Source organism: Vanellus vanellus (genome assembly GCF_965231255.1).
Source record: "Vanellus vanellus genome assembly, chromosome: 7".
Taxonomy (NCBI): domain Eukaryota; kingdom Metazoa; phylum Chordata; class Aves; order Charadriiformes; family Charadriidae; genus Vanellus; species Vanellus vanellus.
The window spans coordinates 10330348-10352446 of NC_138912.1; the positions used below are offsets into that span (position 1 = coordinate 10330348).

General features: G+C 40.8%; 1 protein-coding gene across 1 annotated transcript; it reads right to left on the minus strand.

Annotated features, from left to right (window-relative positions):
- Positions 1–3918: 3918 nt before the first annotated feature.
- Positions 3919–21488, minus strand: PLEKHS1 (pleckstrin homology domain containing S1; the record flags this gene model as incomplete). Its single annotated transcript, XM_082486403.1, is given in 15 exon segments — positions 3919–3941; positions 3944–4007; positions 4804–4939; positions 6703–6804; positions 6915–7127; positions 8413–8528; positions 9508–9618; positions 13149–13244; positions 13912–14019; positions 14684–14759; positions 16038–16172; positions 17501–17607; positions 17712–17800; positions 18846–18980; positions 21423–21488. Coding segments are annotated over 14 exon segments (1407 nt in total). The 5' UTR covers positions 18877–18980; positions 21423–21488.
- Between the last annotated feature and the right edge of the window lie 611 nt (positions 21489–22099).

Consider the following 22099-nt stretch of genomic DNA (forward strand, 5'->3'; position numbering starts at 1 on the left):
TTTTTCTCCTGGATAATTGCCATTTTCTGGCTGGAGAAGGGTACTAGAGTGGTAGAAAGAGCATGATTCATATTTGGGAATTCAGGGGGGAAAATTAGCAGCCACTAACGAGCGAGCGCAGCACGGAAATGTGTCGTGAATTAACAACCAGGGAAAGAACCTAAAGACACTGGCTGTATTCAATGACAGGAAATAAAATAGTTAGTGAGGAGCATGTTAATCATTTGCTGATCAGGTAATCTGTGTTGCAGCCAGTGGGGTTTTGTTTCCTGTACACCCAGTTTACAGATGCTGAGCCATTCAAAGTGGAGCGCGTTGCAGCCGGCGCTGGCTGCTGCTTCCAAACAGGTTATTTCGTGGGGTCAGTATTGCAAGAAGGTTTCAGGATCTGCAGCTGTGTTTTACATAGATATGGTAGTCTCTGGAGTTGCTGAATGTCAGCTCATGTCAATTTAAGCATCTGTGTCAGGAACCCCTCATAACCCAAAACTTACCTGGAGACTGGCTAAGAAAAGCTTTTGACACCACTGAGCATGCTGCAACGAGAAGCTCTGATATCACCTATTTCTTTAAGAGTGTGTGCTTACATGACACATTTGACACACCTATAGATGATCTAAAAAAATACCAGTTACCCCTCAGACAGCACGGGGTTTAAAGACATTCCCTTCAGGTCTAAAAGAGAGCACTGGGTAACACCACGCACGGAGGCATTTCCCGTTGCTGTTGCTTCTAGAAGCAGCCCAGGGATTTAGCTGAATTTGCTCATTTGAAGAAAGGTAAAATTTTCACAATGAGAAAAAAGTTACAGAATGAGGTTGATCTTGTTTTTTAAGGGTAGCTTTTTTTAAAAGGGCTGTTTGGTGTCTCAGCTGCAGGTTACTGGGAAGTTACAGGTTTTGGAGGATGGGGAGGGGCTGTGTCAGGAGAAAGTAGGTATTCACAGAATACAATGTGTTGTAAAGTGTTAACACATTTATTAATCATATGGGGGCAGACAGCTTCACACACCCTACCAGAATTTACTGTACCAATGTCAATTCTGCATTGTATCTGTCTCAGTGTTATGAATCAGCCAATATGTGACATTAATTATCTGCATTTACCATTGTGTAAACTGACATAACGATCAATTACAGGGTAACACATCAGTAACTGTTTACCGACGTACAGAATTAATCCCCCAGTTTTCTGAAATATTCTGGAATTATCCCGTGCAGGCTATATCTACCCAAATCCTATTTTTGCCCAAAAGTAACATTATTCCACGACCGAGAGGCGCAGCATGCCTTGCGCAACGTTTGCTTCAGCAGCAACGCCATGTGCAGGTTCCACGGTGGTGGGTCTCCTCCCACCACCACATACGGTTCACAGCTTCTTCACTCGTTCACCTCTTTTTGGAAATGGTTCTCTATGAAGTTCCAGGAAATTGCTTTACAGCTGTCTCACCTCTTTTGTTCACCCATAACCAGAAAACAAGGTATTTGTCTCGCAGTTCAGTGACATGTGACCACTTGCAGGAAATGTTTGAAAAAATGTCGAAAGAATGCAGGATGTTTGGTCTAAAAAAAAAAAAAGAGAAGGGACAACAGGCAGAAAAAACACCTCCCAGAATGAAGATTTCTCTGGAGGTAGTGGAAATCAAGCATTCCCTGTGCCCACTGATAACAGGGAAAAAAAAAAATCAGGTTCAGTTCCTAAAAGGGCCATCTAAGATAAATATTAGAAAAAACCCTCCTAATTATACAGAGAGATGAGTCTTGGAACAACACAGGACAGTTTGGACTTCCCTTTTCTAAAGTTCCGAAGAAGAGATTAGGCAAACCTTGGGCAGCAAAGGTCAAGGATGACATCCTCAGTGGAAATTCTTGAACTAGATGGTCTGTGATTTTAGGATTCAGGCCTAGAGGACTGTCCTAGCAGGCTGACACGGTTACAGAGCTGGCAGAAGCCTTGTATGGTGATGGCCAGCCACCCCATCCCTCAGAGGGTCCTCAGGCAGAAACCGATTTGTGGTGCTCAGAGGCGGTGCAAAGCAAAGGAGTCCCATAGCAGCTTTGGAGGAGAGCTCCCAAGGAGTGTCTTTTTTTTCCATGTTCAGCCTCTGTAGTTCCAGAACTGGGGTTTCCCTCTGTCTTCATGCAGAATTCAGCACAAACGGGTCTCTGAACTGAACTGAAAAAGAAATATCAAAATGTGATCCTTTCCCACCTTGAGAAATACGCATGTCCCAAACGCTCTTATCTCAAAAGCAGAAGAGACAGGCTGTGGAAACACTCAGTCTGGAAATTAATCTTTTGAATAGAAGCTGAGTCTGAATAGATTGTATAAATATTTGCGTTTGTTCACTTTGAGTTACTGATGGTGTTTTCATCTTTGTGTAAATAAAATTTTATATTGATTTTTTTAAAAGTCCAGGCTGGAGTTTAAAGGAAGTATACAAAGCACATTTGTCAAATTTACTACTGGAATAAGTGGCACCAATGCTGATTATAGTGAGTGTAGTCTCTTGCTGTAGTAACTGATTTGGCCTAATTCAGTTGGAAGCTGGACAAATACCTCCTTTGGGCCAAATCCACCTTAATCAAAGCTTATATAAATCTCTTAATATCAATAATCCTATGCCTGCTAAACCCAGTAGTTATTTTGGTTGTGTCTGGCAAGATAAAATTATCTGTACTCAAAACCAGCGATTCCTTTTGTTGCCACATCATTGTATATTAATAGAATCTATTTTACAGCAATATATATGTATGTAAATATACCCGCACGCAAACACATATATACAAATGTGTACATATCCATATAGAGAATAGATATGTGTTCTGCATCCATGCCATATCACACCATGTTTCTGTAAGCAACAGAGGTCAGTGTAGTACAGGACAAAGCTCCCTTTTGGCATCCAGTAAGGGCACCCCTGCAGGCAGTCCCATAGCAAGCACCAACACCTTTTGGGGTGATATTAGCTGAAAATCAGTCATGTTTCTATGATAGCAATGGAAGAAAGACATATTCACAAATACATATTTACAGGAAATGTCCTTGTTCAAGAAACAAATGAGCACTTGCTCTGGAAATGCTGTGATACTGGGGGCATCCCTATTTTAGTACTTGGTAGCGTCAAAACACTTTCAGTAAACTGTGTTTGCATTGGGCTGGGGAAACATACTTTCGTATACATCGTTTCTCTCTCTGGTTTTCCCAGCTGTCTTTACCAGTAACACTTTCACAGAGCAGGGCAGCCCTCCTTTCTCGCAGACCCATTCATTCATTCTTCACTTAGGGCTTATTTTGGCTGCCAATGAAACCAAAGGTGCTCCAGACACATTCCTTTTCTCCAACCAGATCTTTCACCTGTCATCCCTTGAATGTATTTTTGTGGTTGTAACGTAAGAGGGCCATAACGTGAAAGGAGGCCCCACCGAATCACTACACAACACTTTATTTACCAGCCGTCCTTCCAACACTACAGCTCTCAGCTTGCCTTTGCCTTTCTGTAGCTAAGGGGAAACAAAGGAAAACATGGCTTTGTTCCCAAAGTAAGTTGTTTCCATACTCCTAACTGATTAGGAGCTCAGTATAATGTAACCCAGTGTAAAGAGGTGAGTAGAGGCATGAACCAGTACTTTGTATCGAAGTACAGAGTATATACAGTGCAAAATTTTCATAAATGATTTGACCTGCAGTCTTTCTCATGTAACTGAAATACATGCCAACACGCAATACAAGCCAAACACACGCCATTCATGTCAGCAAAACAAGTTATTAGGACATACGAAAATGAAATCCACAGTCTCTGTTCTTTGTACTTGAGCAACAAAAGATATCTGGCAGCTCTAGAAGATAAAGATTACCTCCCTACACTATATATCACATCCTTCTCCCTGATATTTTCCCTTGAACTTTGGCACTTACTTAATCATTGAGGTCTTTTTTCAGGAACATGAGCAGCCTTTAACATGGAAGATATCTGAGTGTGGAATCCTACATACGGTAAGTTTCACCTTAAAGAAGAAAATAAATATGAGAAACTTTCATAGCTTGTTATATCTGATCAACATGTGTGCTACCATCTGACTTGTATTTTAACTAGCTAAATAAAAATACCCTGTTAAGACAGATTAGTATTTTTTTCTTGCTGAGACTGGCTTTCTTTTCTTTAGATTACAACAGCATCTGATGACCTCAACTTTCTCAGCAAAACTCAAATATGAATGTGTTCAGGTATGGGTCAGAGGACCTGGATACTGAAATATGAGTCCGTCTGAGAGAAACATAGGTATCAACATGTAGCAGGTCACAGCGGCATGAAGGACCCATTCAGAAATCTCCTGCACTCTTCAAAAAAAGCAGTATCGCACAAGATGTGTAGTGCTTGATAACCAATAGGAGGCAGGTGTCTAGGGCTCTGGCCTCAATACCTAAAACCACTATAAGCAGCTACACATCCACTGGAGGCAATTGTTTATTTCCCAAAGTTTGCAATTCGTGGGCCTTAGCAAAAAATACCAAGTAATTCTAATTTATGGTTGCCCAGTACTATCTCTTGGGGTTGCTCAGACTCTTTGAGATCAAGTCCTTAAACACAGCAGTGCCAACCTTGTTTTCCCCAAATAGCCCGGGAATAAGGGATGCTACATCAGAATGATGCTGAGGAGCTATTTGGTACTGAAGTCATTCATGCCAAACTCAAAACAGAATAAAATGGTTTGAATGGAGCCACCTGAAATGCAAAAAGCAACTTGCTTTCTCATTTGGCTTGATTCATTTGACTATCACCTTCAGGTTTGTCAAGCTTACCTCCTTTCTTGTGGACCTGCTGATGAAGAAGTAAGCCTCCTCCACGTCCTGGGGTTGCAGATCATTCACAGCCACTACGTGGTCTCCGTGGTTAAACAAACATCCCAGTTGGCGAGGACCGTTCCATTGTGAGACGCTAGGGTATTTGAAGGACAGACAATAAGGGAAGCATACGGGATATCCAGTTACTGCTACAGAATGGCAATGGCTGAACAGGATTGCATTTATGGTACTGCCCTCTGGAAATAGCACACATGTTGAATGACTTTACATCTTTTTGATTCGGTTCCAGCTGAAGCCAAGCTGCTTCATCCATCCTGAGTCCTCCTACAAGCACACATGACACTGACATTGCAGCATGTTAAGAAGTAAGACTGGTGCTAGCAACATCACTGGTGAAAGTTGGGGATTGCAGTCCAAAAGCAGTGGGCCAGACCCGCTGCAGATGTTTTAGTTCAATGTTTGACTGAGATGATTTCTGAAGTCACCCCAAAAGAATGAAATTAAAACTTATTATCATGTGTTTTATCTGTGATATAACTGCAAGGATCGGAGATCCAATGCTGTCCTGACAGGACCCTTATGGAAATTCCAGTATCTCTTTTCTGCTGGTCTCTCACAGACTCTCCTTAATGACAAACTATTTAGCTGACCTGATAGACCTAGTGCTCTGTTCTCTCCTGGAACAAGCCCCAAATTCTTTCAATAGGAATTTCCACTGAGAAAGCTCTGTAAATTTAGATGTAGATCCAATTATTGAGGTGGGAGCCCACTTCCAGTCCCTTTTACAATGGTATTTTTTTCTGTTCCCACTGCTTCATCGTAGTTATTGATATTGAAAGTCTAGGGAGAACATTAATTTCCAACTGGGCTAATAAGCAAATTTATGTGCTCTAGCCCATAACACCTACTTGTGAAAATCTCTGCCTAGCGCTCATTCCCAGCACTGAACCAGTGCTGGGATTAATTTGGAGATAATTTTATGCTGGCATCCAACTCAAGTCAGCTTGATTTCTTTAACATCATTTATATGTTAAGTTTTCACTTACAGCTCATGCTTAACCAGAGAGTCTCAGAGTGCTTTGCAGGTGCTACTGCTTAAATGATAAAATGATGTGATGTAGGTCTATAATATGAGGGACACAGGCTAATAGGTTAAAGGGAAAAAAAGATAAGAAAGGATTAGGTGAAAGAGAGTGAATCACTGAATTTTCTAGGTTTGGAAATGGTTCCCTCTGTGCCACTAGGTTCCATGTTGTCACCCTTTCCAGTGACAGACAGGTTTTATGGCTTTCCAAAGGTCTGTCATCCCTTTCCATAAATTCCCTTTTTCTTCATAAGACTTAAGTGTACAAGGGGGTACAGAAGTCAAATAAATGGGACTTGAAGTCTATCCCTTGTATGTGATTCCTAACTTTTGTCTTTATCATCCATAACAAAGGGTTATTATCCACCTATACTAAAGCCTGTAAAAGTTTTGATTGAAAGGCCCTATTTACCCTATCACAAGATATATCGCCTCACTATATCTCTGAGACACACCATCATTACGGTTCACCAAATCAAAGGTAAAACTGGCTAGCAGTGACTACGTGATTTCACATCAACATTAGAAGATTTGCTTTTGGGGTGAGACTTCATTGCAAATTATTACACAGCATGGTAAGGTATCTTGATTCTATATAACCCTTTTCAACAGCAGTTGAAATAGAAACTCAAGTACACAAAGAGTCAGAAAGAGCAGAAAGGAATAACTGAAGTTCCAGCACACACTGATCCTTCCCTGTTCTGCACTGCCAAAACTGTACATGAATGTGTACGGTTGTACACTTCTGTACCTACGTTGATTGTCTCTCATTCACATCTGACAAGAACCATCACAAGACATCCAGAACTTACCATATTTGTCCTGCTGCTTCGGTAAGTTTTAGGTAACTCTTAATATCAGCCAGGGGGACGAAAATATCCAACTTCTGCAACTGGGTCTCATCTTTAACTTGACTGTGAGAGAAAACATCAGGGACCAGGCATGCTCTACCAGTACCTCAACTGGAACCCACAAAGAAGACACATCTGTCTTCTCTGCAATAAGAAATGGAGAGGACACTTACCCAAGCAGTATAGACAACTGAACCACTGAAAGTGGTAAAGCATTTTGCCTTCTCTGGAGGGTTGGCTGCTGGCTGGTGCTGCTTTCTGGGAGTTTTAGGTCTCTGTTTGCTTCCAAGTCTCTTGGACATGCACCGTTGTCTTGGCATTTGGGAGGAGACGGGAGCCCATCATGTGAACTGCACGTGAACTGGCAACTCTCACCCAGCAACCTACTGAAGAGAAAAGGTGATAAAAAAATGAACTGGTTTGGCCATTACAGGTACTCTTGCTGTGTTTGTAGCTGGATCAAATAGCCATCAGTGAAGCAAAGAATAACAAGTTCTTGTAGAATATCCAGTGGACAAAATTACAGCTAAGTAAAATAAACACTCCTTCTAAAAACAGACCATAAATCCCAAAATAAACCTTTTCAGTATTTAAAGACTATTTATGAAGCCTGAAAACATTCCAGCTAACAACATGCCTTGACAAAGAAAATGAGTACAGATTGTTGGCTTTGGCTGTACCGGCTTCTGCAAGGATGTAATGCTGTCCCCTGGGAGATGCAATAACTCAGATGTGCTTGAATGCTTTTTATTTGATGAGCCATATAATGCCTGGAGCCAACTCCCCTCCACACCACAAACAAGACCAGGGTTAGTAGCAAAAGCTGCTCTCGATACATTTTAACTCAGATGGCATAGGCTTGTGAGGTTTTTACAGTAATTCCCTCCAGGGGCTCCCAAAGGCACAGATGAGCTTGAATAAGTCTATTGGAATAACCTGTTTTGTGGGTCTGCATTTCCAGTTGCCTCCTACTGTGTTGGATAAGACCTGACTGTAGCTGGCAGGCCATAGGTAACAGATAAGGACCAGTCCTCTGGCTCAGGAGGTACGCTTATACTGTGTAGGCACACTTCAGTATACTGTGCTATATCATGGAGGTTGTAAAGTTTCCTTGCGGCACTACAACTGTCATACAAAGTCAGATCTTTCTTTGTGTCATGCCAAACACTGTACCTTCAAAGTACACAGCATCAGACCCATTCTTTGGATGGGAAAATGGAAGGAAGGAGATGACCTACTCAGGATCACATAACTTCTTACTGGAAAAGCTCGGAGCTAATGTCCCATGTCTAATCTTCTCTTTTAACCACTAGATAATGCTGCCTGCTCTGAAGAACACCTGTCTAAGGTTGCTGGAGCTTGGCTGCGGTATCTGAGTAAAGTGTTATGTCATAAAAACCTAGAAAGTGTGAGTCAACAAAAAGTGCTGCATACTATAGTCAGAGCCTGTCTAAACACATGAGTTTGCAACGTTTAAAATTCACTTTGATGAGTTTGAATTTCACTCTGGTATTTCCATGAGATCTGAACTTTCTGAACCAACACCAAAGAAGGACTCATTCAAACAAGATGCAGCCTCTAGATATTGCTATGTAAATATCACAGATGACAGCTCTATCTTTACCACTATGTCACTTTTAATTTGCAAACCTTCATGAAGTTTTTACTTACAGCGATTTCATTGACATATAAATGTTCTCATTTACTGGGTTCTTCTGCGCAGGCTTCTCTTGCACAGAGACATCAGACTCAGCTGTACGGTCAGACTTTGATACTTCAGTAGTACACTGTTGGAAACACATAACAATATAAGACGTAAATATCCTTGCCCTGCCTACAGAAAAAAAAAATCTTAATTTCCTTATTTTGTTCAGTGCTCGTGCTCTTTAAACACATTAGCTAATATAGCTTGGCTTCCTCAAATAACTCACTTCCCAGAAACCATGAGTTAGAAAGGTGGTTGAAACTTACAAGTTAATGTTATTTTGTATTTTTGACACAACCATTTGCTTTCAGTCTGGGACACAACCAGCTATATTCGAAAATAGTATCACAAAAACTTATGCTTTAATTCAAGCAGTTTGAAAAAAGTCTTGTACTTTAGGTGTGCTTAACTTGAAGCACTTTGATTATATGCCAAAATGATGTTGCTAATGTCCTTCAGTTAGCTGTATAGTCTTTGGAGACAGGCTGTGACTTCTGCAGAAGCCTGACTTAGCTTCTCCTGACCACTATACAGGAAGCCTAGAGAAATTAGCCTCCCCAGGTAGGTGCCAAAATTTGTTTAAAATAATCAGTATGATTCCTCCTGTTCCCTTGTTTCACACTGAAATGTAGACACTAAAATGTTTCACAGTGTTTTAAAGTTACTGCTTGGTTTTATGCAGCTTATTGATGCTTCAACAGATTTACATTTTAAAAAAGGTAAAAATAATATACAGCTACATGAAGTTTTCACTTTCAAAAAAAATCCTCTGCGATACAACAGGCAAAAGCCATTTATAATGAAACAGTCAATTTGGGGAATTTCAACAAAATCAGCAATGTTTTTGTCAAAATGCCACTTTCTACCAGAAAGATCCTTTGAATGAGTCTCGTGTATTTTTTCTTGTACAAATGAAAGCTCTATTATCTACTGCTTTATCTACATAGTCCTTTTGCAAGGTACTAGTGGTTCCTCATACCAGTTCCTTTTTGGCTCATTACACATCTCCTGTCTCCTTGGAGCTATTAACAAACCAGCAGAACTCACAACTGATAAACTACCTTTGCTAAAATATTGCTGGGAGTTTGGTAATAGTCTTCTTCGTCCTTTTTGATGTCTTCATCTGTATCTGACGACAGCATATTTTCTTCACTCTTTCCCAGATTTTCATCCTGTTAAAAGAATGGGTTTGTATTTAACAGGTTCAGCTATACAGATTATTTAACATGTATTTTTCCATTTACATGGGAAAAAAATAGCATCCACTGAAAACATGGGAAGACATGTTTTTCCTTGAAGTGAGATGTGCTCAGAGCCAGTCTGTTCTAAAAAAAAATTTCTGTATTTGTGCTCCTTGTACTTTTGAGATCCACTGCACATGGACAAAACTGGCCACTGGTATTAGTACTTCTCATAGACAGATTTGTGGTAACCAGGCAGTTGCAACTGACTGCATGTTTTTTTGTTTAAAAATCAAGTGGGTTAAACACTTAATGTATGAGTCTGCATGCATTTAGGGTCACCTGTGCGGAAACGACTTTTTATTTGCACTCAGTTCTAAAGTCCTTACACCAGCAAAACATCTGTAGGAAATCTAGCAGTGGATCAGAATATATTTGTCCATTTTAAGCACCTTTTAACTGCTATCAAGTGAAGAAGGAACTTGGGACTTCCCTGACTAATGAGAAGTCTGTTAACTCATACTTCTCCATGACCAAGAACATACTCTGGAGGGATGGAGATCTGACATTGAATCATTTGTGTCCTGAGTGATATTCTGCCTTCATAAATAACTGAAATACTAAGTTTGTGGCAATTTGGTAAGACAAGGAGAAATTAATCGCTCCACTAGGCTTACCTTTCTAAGTCACAGATATAAATTATTTATTTTTATGTCTTCTTGTTGACTTCACTATAATGAAGAGTATGGTAATTAGTATTTAGCTGCCTCCCAATGCAATTCTCCATGCCACATTTGTGATGCAACTGTTTTTTATCTCTCCACTTACATCCTTGGTTTCCATGGTAATAATTTTAATAATTGCTAAATATGCCACAGAATATATTACTGTTTTCAAGGTAAATTAAACTAATTACTTTCTTACATGTAAAGAGAAGAACCTGGCATTGAATAGAAATTAAAGATGATGAATGTATTTTTGTTCCTTGTTGGTATAAATGACATAAAAAGCAGCTCATGCTGTAGGAGTCAGAACAAACCTGCAAATGATCTCTTAAGAACTGCATAACAAAACCACAGCAGGAACAAGACCAGGTCATGATCTAAAATCATGAACGAGTTTCCTAGTGACTTTTCAGGGGTTTTGCATCAATCAAACAAGTAAACACTTGGGGAAAAGGAGGAAGAGGAGCTGATTTTATGAAGTCCTGAGATCCTCAATCTTCTAGGAAATCTCAGAAAGCAGATGACATTCATCAGCTTCCCAAACTGGGCCTTCAATCACTGACAGTGGCTACCTTATGCCAAACACAGGGTTTCTCCTTGGCACCATCACAGATATTGGGGACAATGGGAAGGAGGAGGTTATGCTGCAGCACTGCTTTTCCCTAAAGCATTTTGCTGACATCTCTGTTCCTCCAGGTGCTTTACAACCAAAGCAGTGCAGTTAACCTCGGTGTATAATTATTCTCAGACATGCAGCTAAATGAGTACTTTAAGCCTCTGTTGAACCATGGTGTGGATCTACATTAGAAAGAAAGAGATTATGGAGCAAAATTGGCTGTAGAACAAGATGGAAATGATACCTGGAGAACAACTGAGTAATTGTTAGTTATAGGCTCCTTAGGGAAAGTTATGTGCTGCCCTTGGACAGAGGACCTTCTTTTTCAAAAAATCAGGTGTGTCTAACAGATATTGAAGTCAGACTCCTGGTGAGGATGCCTAGGTGCCTGGGATACAGTAATGAGCAGTATGGGGTGATGCAAGTCAGGGCTCCTTATTTTGATGTTTTTCAGGTATTGAAAGCCGTGTGTTTCAAAATAGATGATATTGAGATGCTGAGTCAGATGTGGTTTGGTAGCTCCAAAATGTGGGCTGAAAGGGAGCCAGACCTCTCCAGGGTCCCCGCCTGCATGACTACACTCAACTGACATTGATAGGCCCGTCTGCATGAGTAACAGCTACCGACAAAAGAGTTTTCAAGGTCTGGGCCTGGATGAGGGAACCACTGATAAAAAGCAAAATTAATCAGATACTAGAAATGTGGAGTCATACTTCTAACAGGAAGTAAATACAAGGGATTAATCTGGAAGTCAGCTGTCTAGGCATCACCGGGCAGAGATAGATCTGGAGATGTTAGCAGATGCTAAACTTATGAGGCAAGTGAAATATTTTTATCGAATGAACAAATATTTTTGTTTCTTGTCAGCTGTAGGGCAAATCTCTTTATTTTCACACCTGCTGAAACAGAAATATGAGCTTCCTGCTATTCCCTCTGCTTCAGGCTAGAAAGGTAAAATACAAACTGCTTGTCTTTTAACCCTCATGGTCAGTCTGTGCTAGTTTGAACAGCTGCATCCAATACACGGTCTCTGAGGCATCGTAAGTATGAGAAGAATTAATGAACGAGACAGAAAAGGCATGTGTAAGAAAGAGACAGAAAGAGAGCCTTGGTATGCATCCAGAGCAGCACTAGTTAAAATCAGACTAAGGGTTAAGTCAATGCGTTTGAGGTCAGACTCACAATTGAATGACTGCAGCTTCATAAAGTACCGTGCATCAGCTGAGCTATGCTAAATGCCCATAGCATTGCAATGTAGTTTCAACTATTTTTTACTATTTTCCACTAAATTTAGTTGTATTATCTCATCCTTGCTGCCAGCCTGTATACATGGATGGTGACTGCAGCATATGATTTACCACCCTGTTAGCTATGATAGCAGAACAGATTCTTTTCCCTGTATCTCAGACACTCCAGATCACGGTCCAATGCATAAACTGTTAATAAAGATGGGTTTAAACTCAGCTGCCAAACTGCACACTGGTGTAGTAGAGTCTTTGTTGTGCCTTCTGTCCTGTTGACTCTGTTGCAAAGGCAGCAATCCAGGGCAGAGGAATAGTAAAAATTATTTTAAACTGCCGCAGGTGTTTGCTCAGGGAACACAGGTCAGAATGCTTAGACAATAACACATTATATCATTCATCAGTGCATCTTTTTAAATCATTCCTGCCAGATATGGAAGTTAAATTACTTGAAGTTATATTTACGGTGACAGAAGGTCAGGCCTGAGGTGCGCCTCAACTGAACAAGCCCTTCTTCTGTAGTGCAGTTACATTGATTCAATTGCTACTGGCAGAGGCTGGAGAAAGAAACCATTTAGGAAGAACGTGGCACAGATGAGAAATGTGCTGGGAGGAGCAAATCCTCCAGCAGTGCAACTTCAGAGTTTTCTTGATCAAGTTTGTGAGAGCTGCTATAAATTGCAGTTGCTGCAAAGAAATTCTGAGGATGTGCCTCTAAAAAACAAAGTAAACACAGGGTATTTCAAACAAGGTCTTAACAGGTTATTTTCAGTGCTAAATGAGACAACAGACTAACCATATTTAGGAAGCTTTCACACTGAAAACCAACTCAGTGTGCTGGGAAAACAGGTGAATAATCTATAGATACTCAGGTGAGATAAGAGCCAATAGTCACTGCAGACTGAACAAGTCAAGAGCTGTTTGATTTGTTGTGCTCACCAGGCTTGGAAAAACTCCTCTTGGTGAGTCACACTGAGCCTGATGAGGACCAGGATCTGAATTAGGCCTGTTCTTGTCTTCTGAGGGACCATTTTCCTGTATACAAAAGAAAAATGTTGACTCCTCCTAAAGATACACTGGAGGTGCTTCACCTGCACTCTGCTTCCTCCAGCTGGGCCATTTGCACACAGCTTTGTGACTAGAGAAAACCAACACTCCCTTGGTTTCGATTCAGCCTGTCACCAGGGGATGGGGACTGCAATTGCTCTGGGACAGCAGCAATGCTTTCCTTCCTTTCTATTTAAGTATCAAGGGGGAAGACCTGGAGGGCACACAGGAACTGGACCTGAGCTCCTCTCTAGGCTTTACAGCCTGAAAAGAGAGACAAAGAAAAGCACAATCCCAAAACAGGAGGAATGTGGGAGGCAGCTGCCAAAACAATCATCACGTGGCTTTGCCAAGGCATGTCAAAGCAAACCTGCAGGGGCTTATTTCATGTCCACCAAGCTTTGCCAGTCTGTTGAGACAGCGAATGAATATCACTGCTTACGTGCAGACTTGACTCAAAAGTCTTTCCTTTGTGGGGACTCTCTGATGTTATCATCCAGGTCCTACTCAGAAATCCCACCAGAGAACAGAACAGATTGGGCACCCGTTGCACAAGCTCTGAAGAACTTTTGATGGAACAAAGCAACTATACAAATCCAATTTCCCAGTCACCCCTAGGAGCAAACTCATTATTAAGGACAGCAAATCTGTTTACCTTCTGGTAGCATTGCCTTTCCGGGAAACTGGTTGTATCTGAGGAATTCAAGAATAGTGGCAAAGAGGAGGGCCGGCTTCTGACGTCTGGATTTGGAAGATCTTGGGTCTAGAAGTAAGATGACAGCAGTGTAAGAAGGCAAGCACCTGATGGGCATGGACTACAATGTGACAACACATCCCACTAGTCCAAATTTTACTTCTAATGGCTCAGAGAGGTTGTCTACGTAGCATTTTTGAGGCAGACGTAAATTTGTCCTGCTTGCACTTTGAGCTGAGTGGAAGTGGTAGGGATGTAAGCAGCTTAGTGCTGAGCCTGAACTAGTCGGCCTGGCTGGCTGACAAGGTGCAGAAACTTGGGCCTCAGCTTCAACCAACAGAGCTTCCAGCTGCTCCTACATTAACAGACTAGGTGTGGATTAGCATGTGAATATAACCAAAAAGCACATGGTAAGAATTAACAGACAAGTTTTTCGTCTGATGTATCAAAGGTGCAATTCATTGCAGCATAATGTTAATTGTCTCCTAATTTCCATGTGGCTTACTCTTCGAAGAGATTCCTTCAATGTAAAATCAATCCCAGCGCAGACAGACTGTGCAATGCCTGCTTAATGCATAGAGCCAGGGTACAGGATTTATATGGAAAATGAATTTCTGACTAACCAAGGCAAGAGCCAACTTGCAAGGCCAAAATCAGGAAAATTCCTTTGCACAGGTTTCTAATGAAATTACAAACTTCTTTCTTTCTAAAATCAAGTACAGTAATGTCTCACCTGAGGGCAGCATCCACCTCTTTTGGCCTCCCTGCAGACTGAAGATATCACAGTGACCCAGTCTTCTGTTTCCTGCCTGTAGGTTGAAACAACAGAAATGAAAACCTAATCACAGGCAAAACCCAAGGAAAACCCATTTGCCTACCAACTTCTTCCTATGGGGCCCAAAATAATGCTTCCTGAAATTACGGGGAAAACCTGCACCTTCCTTTTAAGAGAGATTGCTGGGGTGGCCATAGCAAAGTTTGACCTCAGAGAGGTGCAGCCCAGGACTGGGAGCTAAAAGGTGTGCAGGGGGGGCTATGTGTGTGTGTGCAAGAGACATGGAGAGGGAGAGAGACGGACAGGTGGGAAGGTGCTTTCTGCTTCACTGTCTGTGTATAATGCTGCTCTGCCAGCCCCGTTTCATGTTTGCGGTGGATTTAGTTGGATTAATTCTGGAACACTTCCCTAGTGGAGCAAGGGCTGCGAGGGCAGTGCCATGGGGGAAGGCGTGGGGTGCCACGCTCAAGTAACACACAGGTATGTGTTTTTCTTCTGCGCTTATCAGCATTTCACACATCAGCTGCTCTTCTGCATAAAGGCAGAAAAACCCCTGACACGCTCGTGGCTGGGAAACTGAAGAGGAGAAGCTGGGAAGCAGCAGTAGAGGAGCTCTGTGCCAAATGTCCTCCCTCGCCTAACTGAGCTTGGGCTGACCACCTCGACAGCAGCAGTTTCTGCCCTTGCTGAGGACTGGATTGCAGCCTGGGAGAGCAGGGAGCATGACACCCTGCTGCAGTAAAGGCACCAGGCGTTCCTTTTGGGATCCATTTTCCCTCGGGGGAATTTTCCCTTTAAATCTGCTTTCCTCAATTAACAACCTACTTTCCATGGCAAGATTATTTGCTGTGATTTACCCATAAGGAGCAGAAGCTTTCCTAACTCCCAGGAGCTGCTGGGTGAGAAGGCAAAGCTCTCTGCTCTTCCTTGACCCTTAACCAGCAGAGTTTCACATGGCACCGCCACATTGATGTACTGCTGCTGCCATCCCCACTCCCAGCCACGTGCTCCTGCTACTTCCACATGTTGGATGTTGTAACAGTGTGGATGCTGGGAAGGTTAGCTCACCTGTCTGAACCAGCAAAAATTAACCCAGCCACAGGGGCAAAAAAAATGACATAGAAAAGAGCAGTTTTCTGTTGGATCAACCAGCTGAATCATTTCATCCCAGAGCTGTGCCGTGGGCAGCTGAGACACAGGAAGGGATGGGGGCGGCTGTGAAGGAGTAGGACCTTGCCTTGGGGCTGTGGCTTAGTGTTACATTAGCTTAACTGTAATGTCATATTGCATTTGCACATCTTTCTATGCCTACCTGCTGCTCCCAATGAGGTAGTAACGTCTGTTTCCAGTGCTGACAGACATCACCTGTTCAGGAAGGCATTTAAACATCTTCCTCACCGTTTCCATAATTTCAGAATTGCTTATGCCAACCTCGATATTTATGATTCTGTTAAGATAACAGTATAAAACATCCTATATAACTATACATACCAACATTTTACTCTAAGCACAGCATAATATGATGAGGTATGCATGGGAATAGGTAAACATTTTTCCACAGAAAAAATTCTGAAGAAAATAAGCGCACATGTTCAAAACAAATGGTCCTTCAATGAAGAAAACTTCCAAGCAATAAAATAAAACCAACTTTTGCAAAGACTCATGTCCAGATTTTGGATCCTCATTTCCAAAAAAAGGGGCTGTTGGTCTAACACAGAATCTGAAAAGCAATGATAATAAGAAAAAGTCCTGGTAGATGTTTTTGAACCGCTACAGAACAATATGTTCGATTTGAAACTAATTGTATATTAGCAGTGTTTTAATGGAGGGGAAGAAGAACAGACAAGAAGTACTCTTAATGAGTACTTAAATGGAAGCACTACATCCATTAACTTCCAAGAAGTTAAATTAGTAAAAATAATAACAACAATAGTGATGGTAATAACGTAACCACATACCATTGAGCAAACTGGGATTTTTCTGAAAGCTTCACACTGTAAATCCTTTTAATAGAAGTAGTTCAACAGCAACGTGAGTCCAGTGACCTCCATGCCTAACCATTCCAGGAGCCTGGAGTATTAAGCTCTAGGCCTGACTGGTAAAATCTTTACTTTTCCCTTTACATTTACTGTTTCCTTTCTATGTATCTCATACCATGTGTGAGATGGTAAAGAGTGCTAGTACAAAGCCAATGACACCCAGCCTTGCTGCAGTGGGCACTGTGCTGAGAGGAATGAAATGACAAACCCAAACGAGCCAAGCAAAGCAATTCCTCATCGGAGTTAGAGGGAGCTGGGGAGCCAGCACCAGCCCAAACAGCTGTGTGAAAGCCAGGAGACCTCTGCACAACTTGCAAAGCACTTCATAAAGCCGTTAGGTGGGGAAGGTTGTCTGCCACAGTTAAGAGTGGCATAGCCCATCCTTACTCGCATGTGAGTGAATGCATAGCACTGTCCTCACAGGAGATCTACTACAGGAATACAGCCTTTGGGATCACGGAGCCAAGAAGTCTGGTTTGCAGATACCAGCTCACCCCAATCACTCACATAAATGTATTGAATTTCATCAAAGCAATTTAAGATTTTTACTTCTACATATATCAAACACTGTAAGTTGCACCCAAAGCCTACAAAAGCCCAAGGGACTGTCTTCTGGACTTCAGCAGGGTTTGGATCAAGGACCTCAATCAGGAACGAGTGTCTATACAATCAGTGGTGATTTAAGAGTGCTGACACATGACTTAAAATAAAAAGGTGATGCATTTGAGTTACATACTGATCAACAGCTATGGATCCTTTTATGTTCTGGCCTTTTAGATACTTCAGGATGTAATTGCCCTTGCTGGATTTGGACAGGATGAAAAAACGCCTTTTCCAGGAATTCTGCCGAAAAGAAAGTAATTTGTCTCTCATTAAAATTCAAGATAGCAGAAATAACAGATTCTTGTTGAGGGATACTGGAATATGACTAATGTGTGCTAGTATACCTGTGAGCTGAAAAGTTGAAGAGGTGGTGATTTGATGAGGAATCCATGCTTGCAGACTCCACCTTCAGGGCAAAACATTTGAGTTGTCACTAATCAAAGAGAAATGAACAGCACCATTACTTAATTTGTTGCCAATTAATCTCTTTCAAAGACCAGCTTGTACTGGAAATTGTTGCTGAGCACTGGGTTTCAGTGCTTAAATGGCCATAGAGAACATTACAATTAGAGAAGACAAACGCACATCAAGGCTATAAAATAGAGGGCCAGGCCATGCTTCCCTGATGTCAGTGTCACTGCTGACAACTGGCCCAGACTAGAAACAAATAACAGTGACTACATATGTGGGAGGCTCGAAAGATATCACGAGCCTCTGTCTTATTTAACTGGTCTAATTTAGCTTCTGGAGCCTGGTCTTCCTTAACTTCACAATTAGTGATCTGAAAGGCAGTAAACAGCCCCCTAATGAAATTTGCAGATGGCATTCAATTTGCACAGGTTGCAAACACAGCTAAGGACAGATCGTCTTAAATCGTGAATCATGATGTGACAACAGGAAAAAGTCTTACAAATAAAATATGAGCTGAAACCTTAGGGTGTAAAATGCCTGAATGTATTTGTTCACAACCCTGCGTACTCTGTAGCCAGCTGTAGTTTAAGATTCACATTTTCTAATCACTGGTGGATTTCTGATCAAAATCTCAGTTTTATAAATGCACTTTAACACCCAATGAAAGGAGTGGCAATCTCATTCCTTTTTTTTAAGCTATAAAGCTTTTTAAGCTATATTTTTTTTTTAAAAATCCAGTGACTGAAAGGGACACAGTTTTAACTTTTTTTAGAAATGACTATTCAACCTCAGTGTCAGGGACAAGAAAAATTCTGCTATAAAGGGAAATGCTGCGTTTAGGATGGATTCTTTAAGGAAGAAAGCAGAGGGGCAGAATTAACACAGAGTGTAAGTCCAGATAAGATTTCCAAATTTTTTAGTATGCCATTTTCCCCTGTTTTTCACCTGTTGTTTACTACAAAATCCTTGGCAGGTGGAGGGCAAAGAGAATGGTATATATTGATAAGAACGGATTGAAACCCGATTCAACCTTACTACTGAAAAATCTTAGTAAATGAAAATTTTACCTGCAGAATTTCTTTTACTTGCAGAAGCCATCCTGATTGTTTCTTCCACCCAGATAGTAAAGAGAGCAAAAAACCTTGAAGCTAATTCCTTTTGCTTTGCTTGCTGCTGAGCAGCATTTCACAGCATGCAGTTACCTGAGAAAATAACAAATATCTCACGAGTGTTTATTTTCCTAGGGATGATTAAACTGTATAATGTAAACATAGAATGATCTATAATAAACTATATAAATAATTATAATAATTATTATTCATTTAAGCATACTATTATACACAATAATATTTTATATTATAAAGTAAACCATACATTATATGCTATAATATTATATTTATACTACTATAATATAATTATAAAATTATTAATAGTAAAAATTACAAATTTATATAAGCCAAAGAGATGATTTGCCTAGGAAGTGGTGACACCTGCCAACAGAACTTCATTTTGCCCCTTCATTTGCACTACACACAACACCTGTAACCAAGGAATACTGCATCCTATATATGTTTCTGACACTGCCTTAGCAGTGTGATCAGCCCTGTATAAAATAGGCATAGCTTGGCCTACAGAGTTTAAAATCTATTCAGAAAATCTAGTCATATTACTATGGTAATTACAATAATTTGCAAGTCTGTAGCATTCTTAATACCATGCCCTCAGAGCAATTTATAAACAGCTTTCTAAGAGGTGGATTAGTATTATGATTTTTCAGAGGGGTAAACTGAGAGTATCTGGTTTTATTTACATCACCTTATTTTTGCAACGTCTCCTTCAGTATCACCAGGGAAATGGTAATCTCACTGTAAACCTGAGAAGTTAAACAATCTGCTCATCGGCAATAGCCAGGCTGTGGCAGAGGTGGGAACAGAGGCTGGCAGGGAGGCAGAATGCACCGATGCATTTCCATGGACTTCTCTGAAGTTTTGTAAAATAACCCTTTAACAAAACATACAGGCAGCAGTCTGTCGCATTTGGTAAGTGCTAGAATGTGGAGATGGAGTATTTAGAAAGTAAAAGGTGGGTTTGCTTAATGGGTTTCCATTGGGGTTTTTTTGAGCTAATTTGCCTTTCAGTGCTTTCCTTTGAGAAGAACACCATTTGGGTGTCCCGATAACAGAGCCAGACGTCCAAAGCACTGATATTTCTCTGGAATTCGTATGTGAGCTCTGCACTCCTCCCAAACAATTGCATACACGGCACTACAGTTTGCACACTGGACAGTTTTTTATTGTCTCACAACTGCTTTCTTGTTTATTAAAAATCAGATTTAGTTTATCTCATACATTTACATTTCCAATTTGTAATACCATGCTGTTTGTAACATTATTTAGAAAACTTTTCAAAAGTTTCCCTTTGCCTTACCCTGAAGCTCTCACTCCTTGCAAAATCAAATCCTTTCCTTTTAGTAACTTGGCTTGAAGTTGTCTGTTAGCTACAATAAGGTTACACAGTCTCCAAAACGTGTGCTACCTGAAGCTGCAGACCCTCTTCTAGGAAAAGTTGAAGGATTTCGAGTGCTGTTCTCTAGTCCTTTGCTGAGCTCCCTGGCTGGACTGAGAGATATAAAGGGTGTCCTTTGCTTCTGTTTCTTCAGTGATTTACTGAAGTAAGCATGGTAGAGTCAGGAGTGGTAGTCAGAAATGGTTGGTTATTTTTTGTCCTCACTCACCTGACACGGGGTGCGTTACACACAATATTTTACCTCTGACACACAACTAAAGCTATAAACTTCCACACCTCCTGTTCCAGGCAGTACCATGCTGTAAATGAGAATGACTCACTGCAAACTTAGGTCTACTGGAGATCTCTGCAGAGCATTTCTGCCTGCAGTTTTCGGTTGTTTTTTTTTTTTGTTTTGTTTTGTTTTGTTTTTTTAATTTATTTTAGGGAAACCTTTGCAATTTTGCCTTTTGGGGAGAAAGATTTGTTGTACAAATGCTGTGACAGAGTGTTACAAAATTTACTGCTAGGGTTTTCATCTATTGCCTACCAAAAAAAAGAAAAGGACAAAAAAGCAATTTACCAAACTAAAAACGACTGCACACAAAGTCAAATTGTTAGTGTCAATAGCAGGGACACAAGCCTGGGGTTGCAATGAAAGGCAATGTAATATTCTTTTCAACATGACTGACAGTCACCACGACTGGAAAACCATGCAATTCCTGCAAAACAATGTTCCAAGAGCCTATGACAGGATAAAAGTCTCTTCTAGGTTTCAGTAAAAGTCAAGATTTGCAGGTGGGAAGACAAAAACCCATGAGATTACAGTTGTGCTCTCTCACTCTGCATTTAGGGAAAAAGTTTTTAATTGTTGCGTTTAATTGCCTTTTCAATGGCAAGCAGTGTTTTAAACAGGTTATGTCTAATTCAGAATAGACAATGCCAATTCCACGATTACACCCCCTCAGGTTTTTCTATGCCTGGCATTAAAAGATTTGACTACTTCCAACCTTTTGAAATGCAATGAGGCACTTCAGTCAAAATGCAAATAAAATCTGCAAATGATTAAGATGTAGGTTATTATAAAACTTCAAAAATATAACACCAAAATAAGGAAAACAAACTGAGTTAATACTTACAGGCAAAATGACTTTATGGGGTAGAAGCTCTTAGAGAAACACACCTTGAATTATTTCCAGATTCCCTGTATTGCCTCCTGAAGCAAAGCACGATGTGTCCCTGCCCTGCATTGTGACTGCCTTCTTATATTCCGTGTATAAATACAAACACCCTGAAATATGACCCACAAGGAAATTCCTGTTTCTGCCACGGGAAGCAAACTAAAGACTGTTCTGAAAGGGGAAATCCAGAAAATTAACATTCATTTACAAGCAATGAAAACCACGCACATTTGAGGCAGCCATAAATGTCCCCCATGCAGAAAAAAGTCTGGAGACAGCTTGTTGTTGTTGGTTCAGCTTTCTAAACAGTCTCTTTATTTCCCCCGAGCTGCGTCTGAAATATTGTACCCATGACTGGAAGATGAAGCACCATTAAGAACTCTAAAAGATCCTAAAGTACCATAAAACGTAACCAAGCTCAGATTTAAAGGACAGCATTTACTAAAACATACAATTGCGAAGCAGGATTTCTTATGCTACCTACGTCATGACAATGTACTTACATTGTAGGGTCAATGTCTGTCTTGGTTATAGGTGAGTATTTCGGATTCTCTCCAGAAACATCCAGCGTATTTTACACACTAAACCATTTGGCTAATCCTGCAGATGGCAAGAGCGTTGCTTTTAGACAGAAA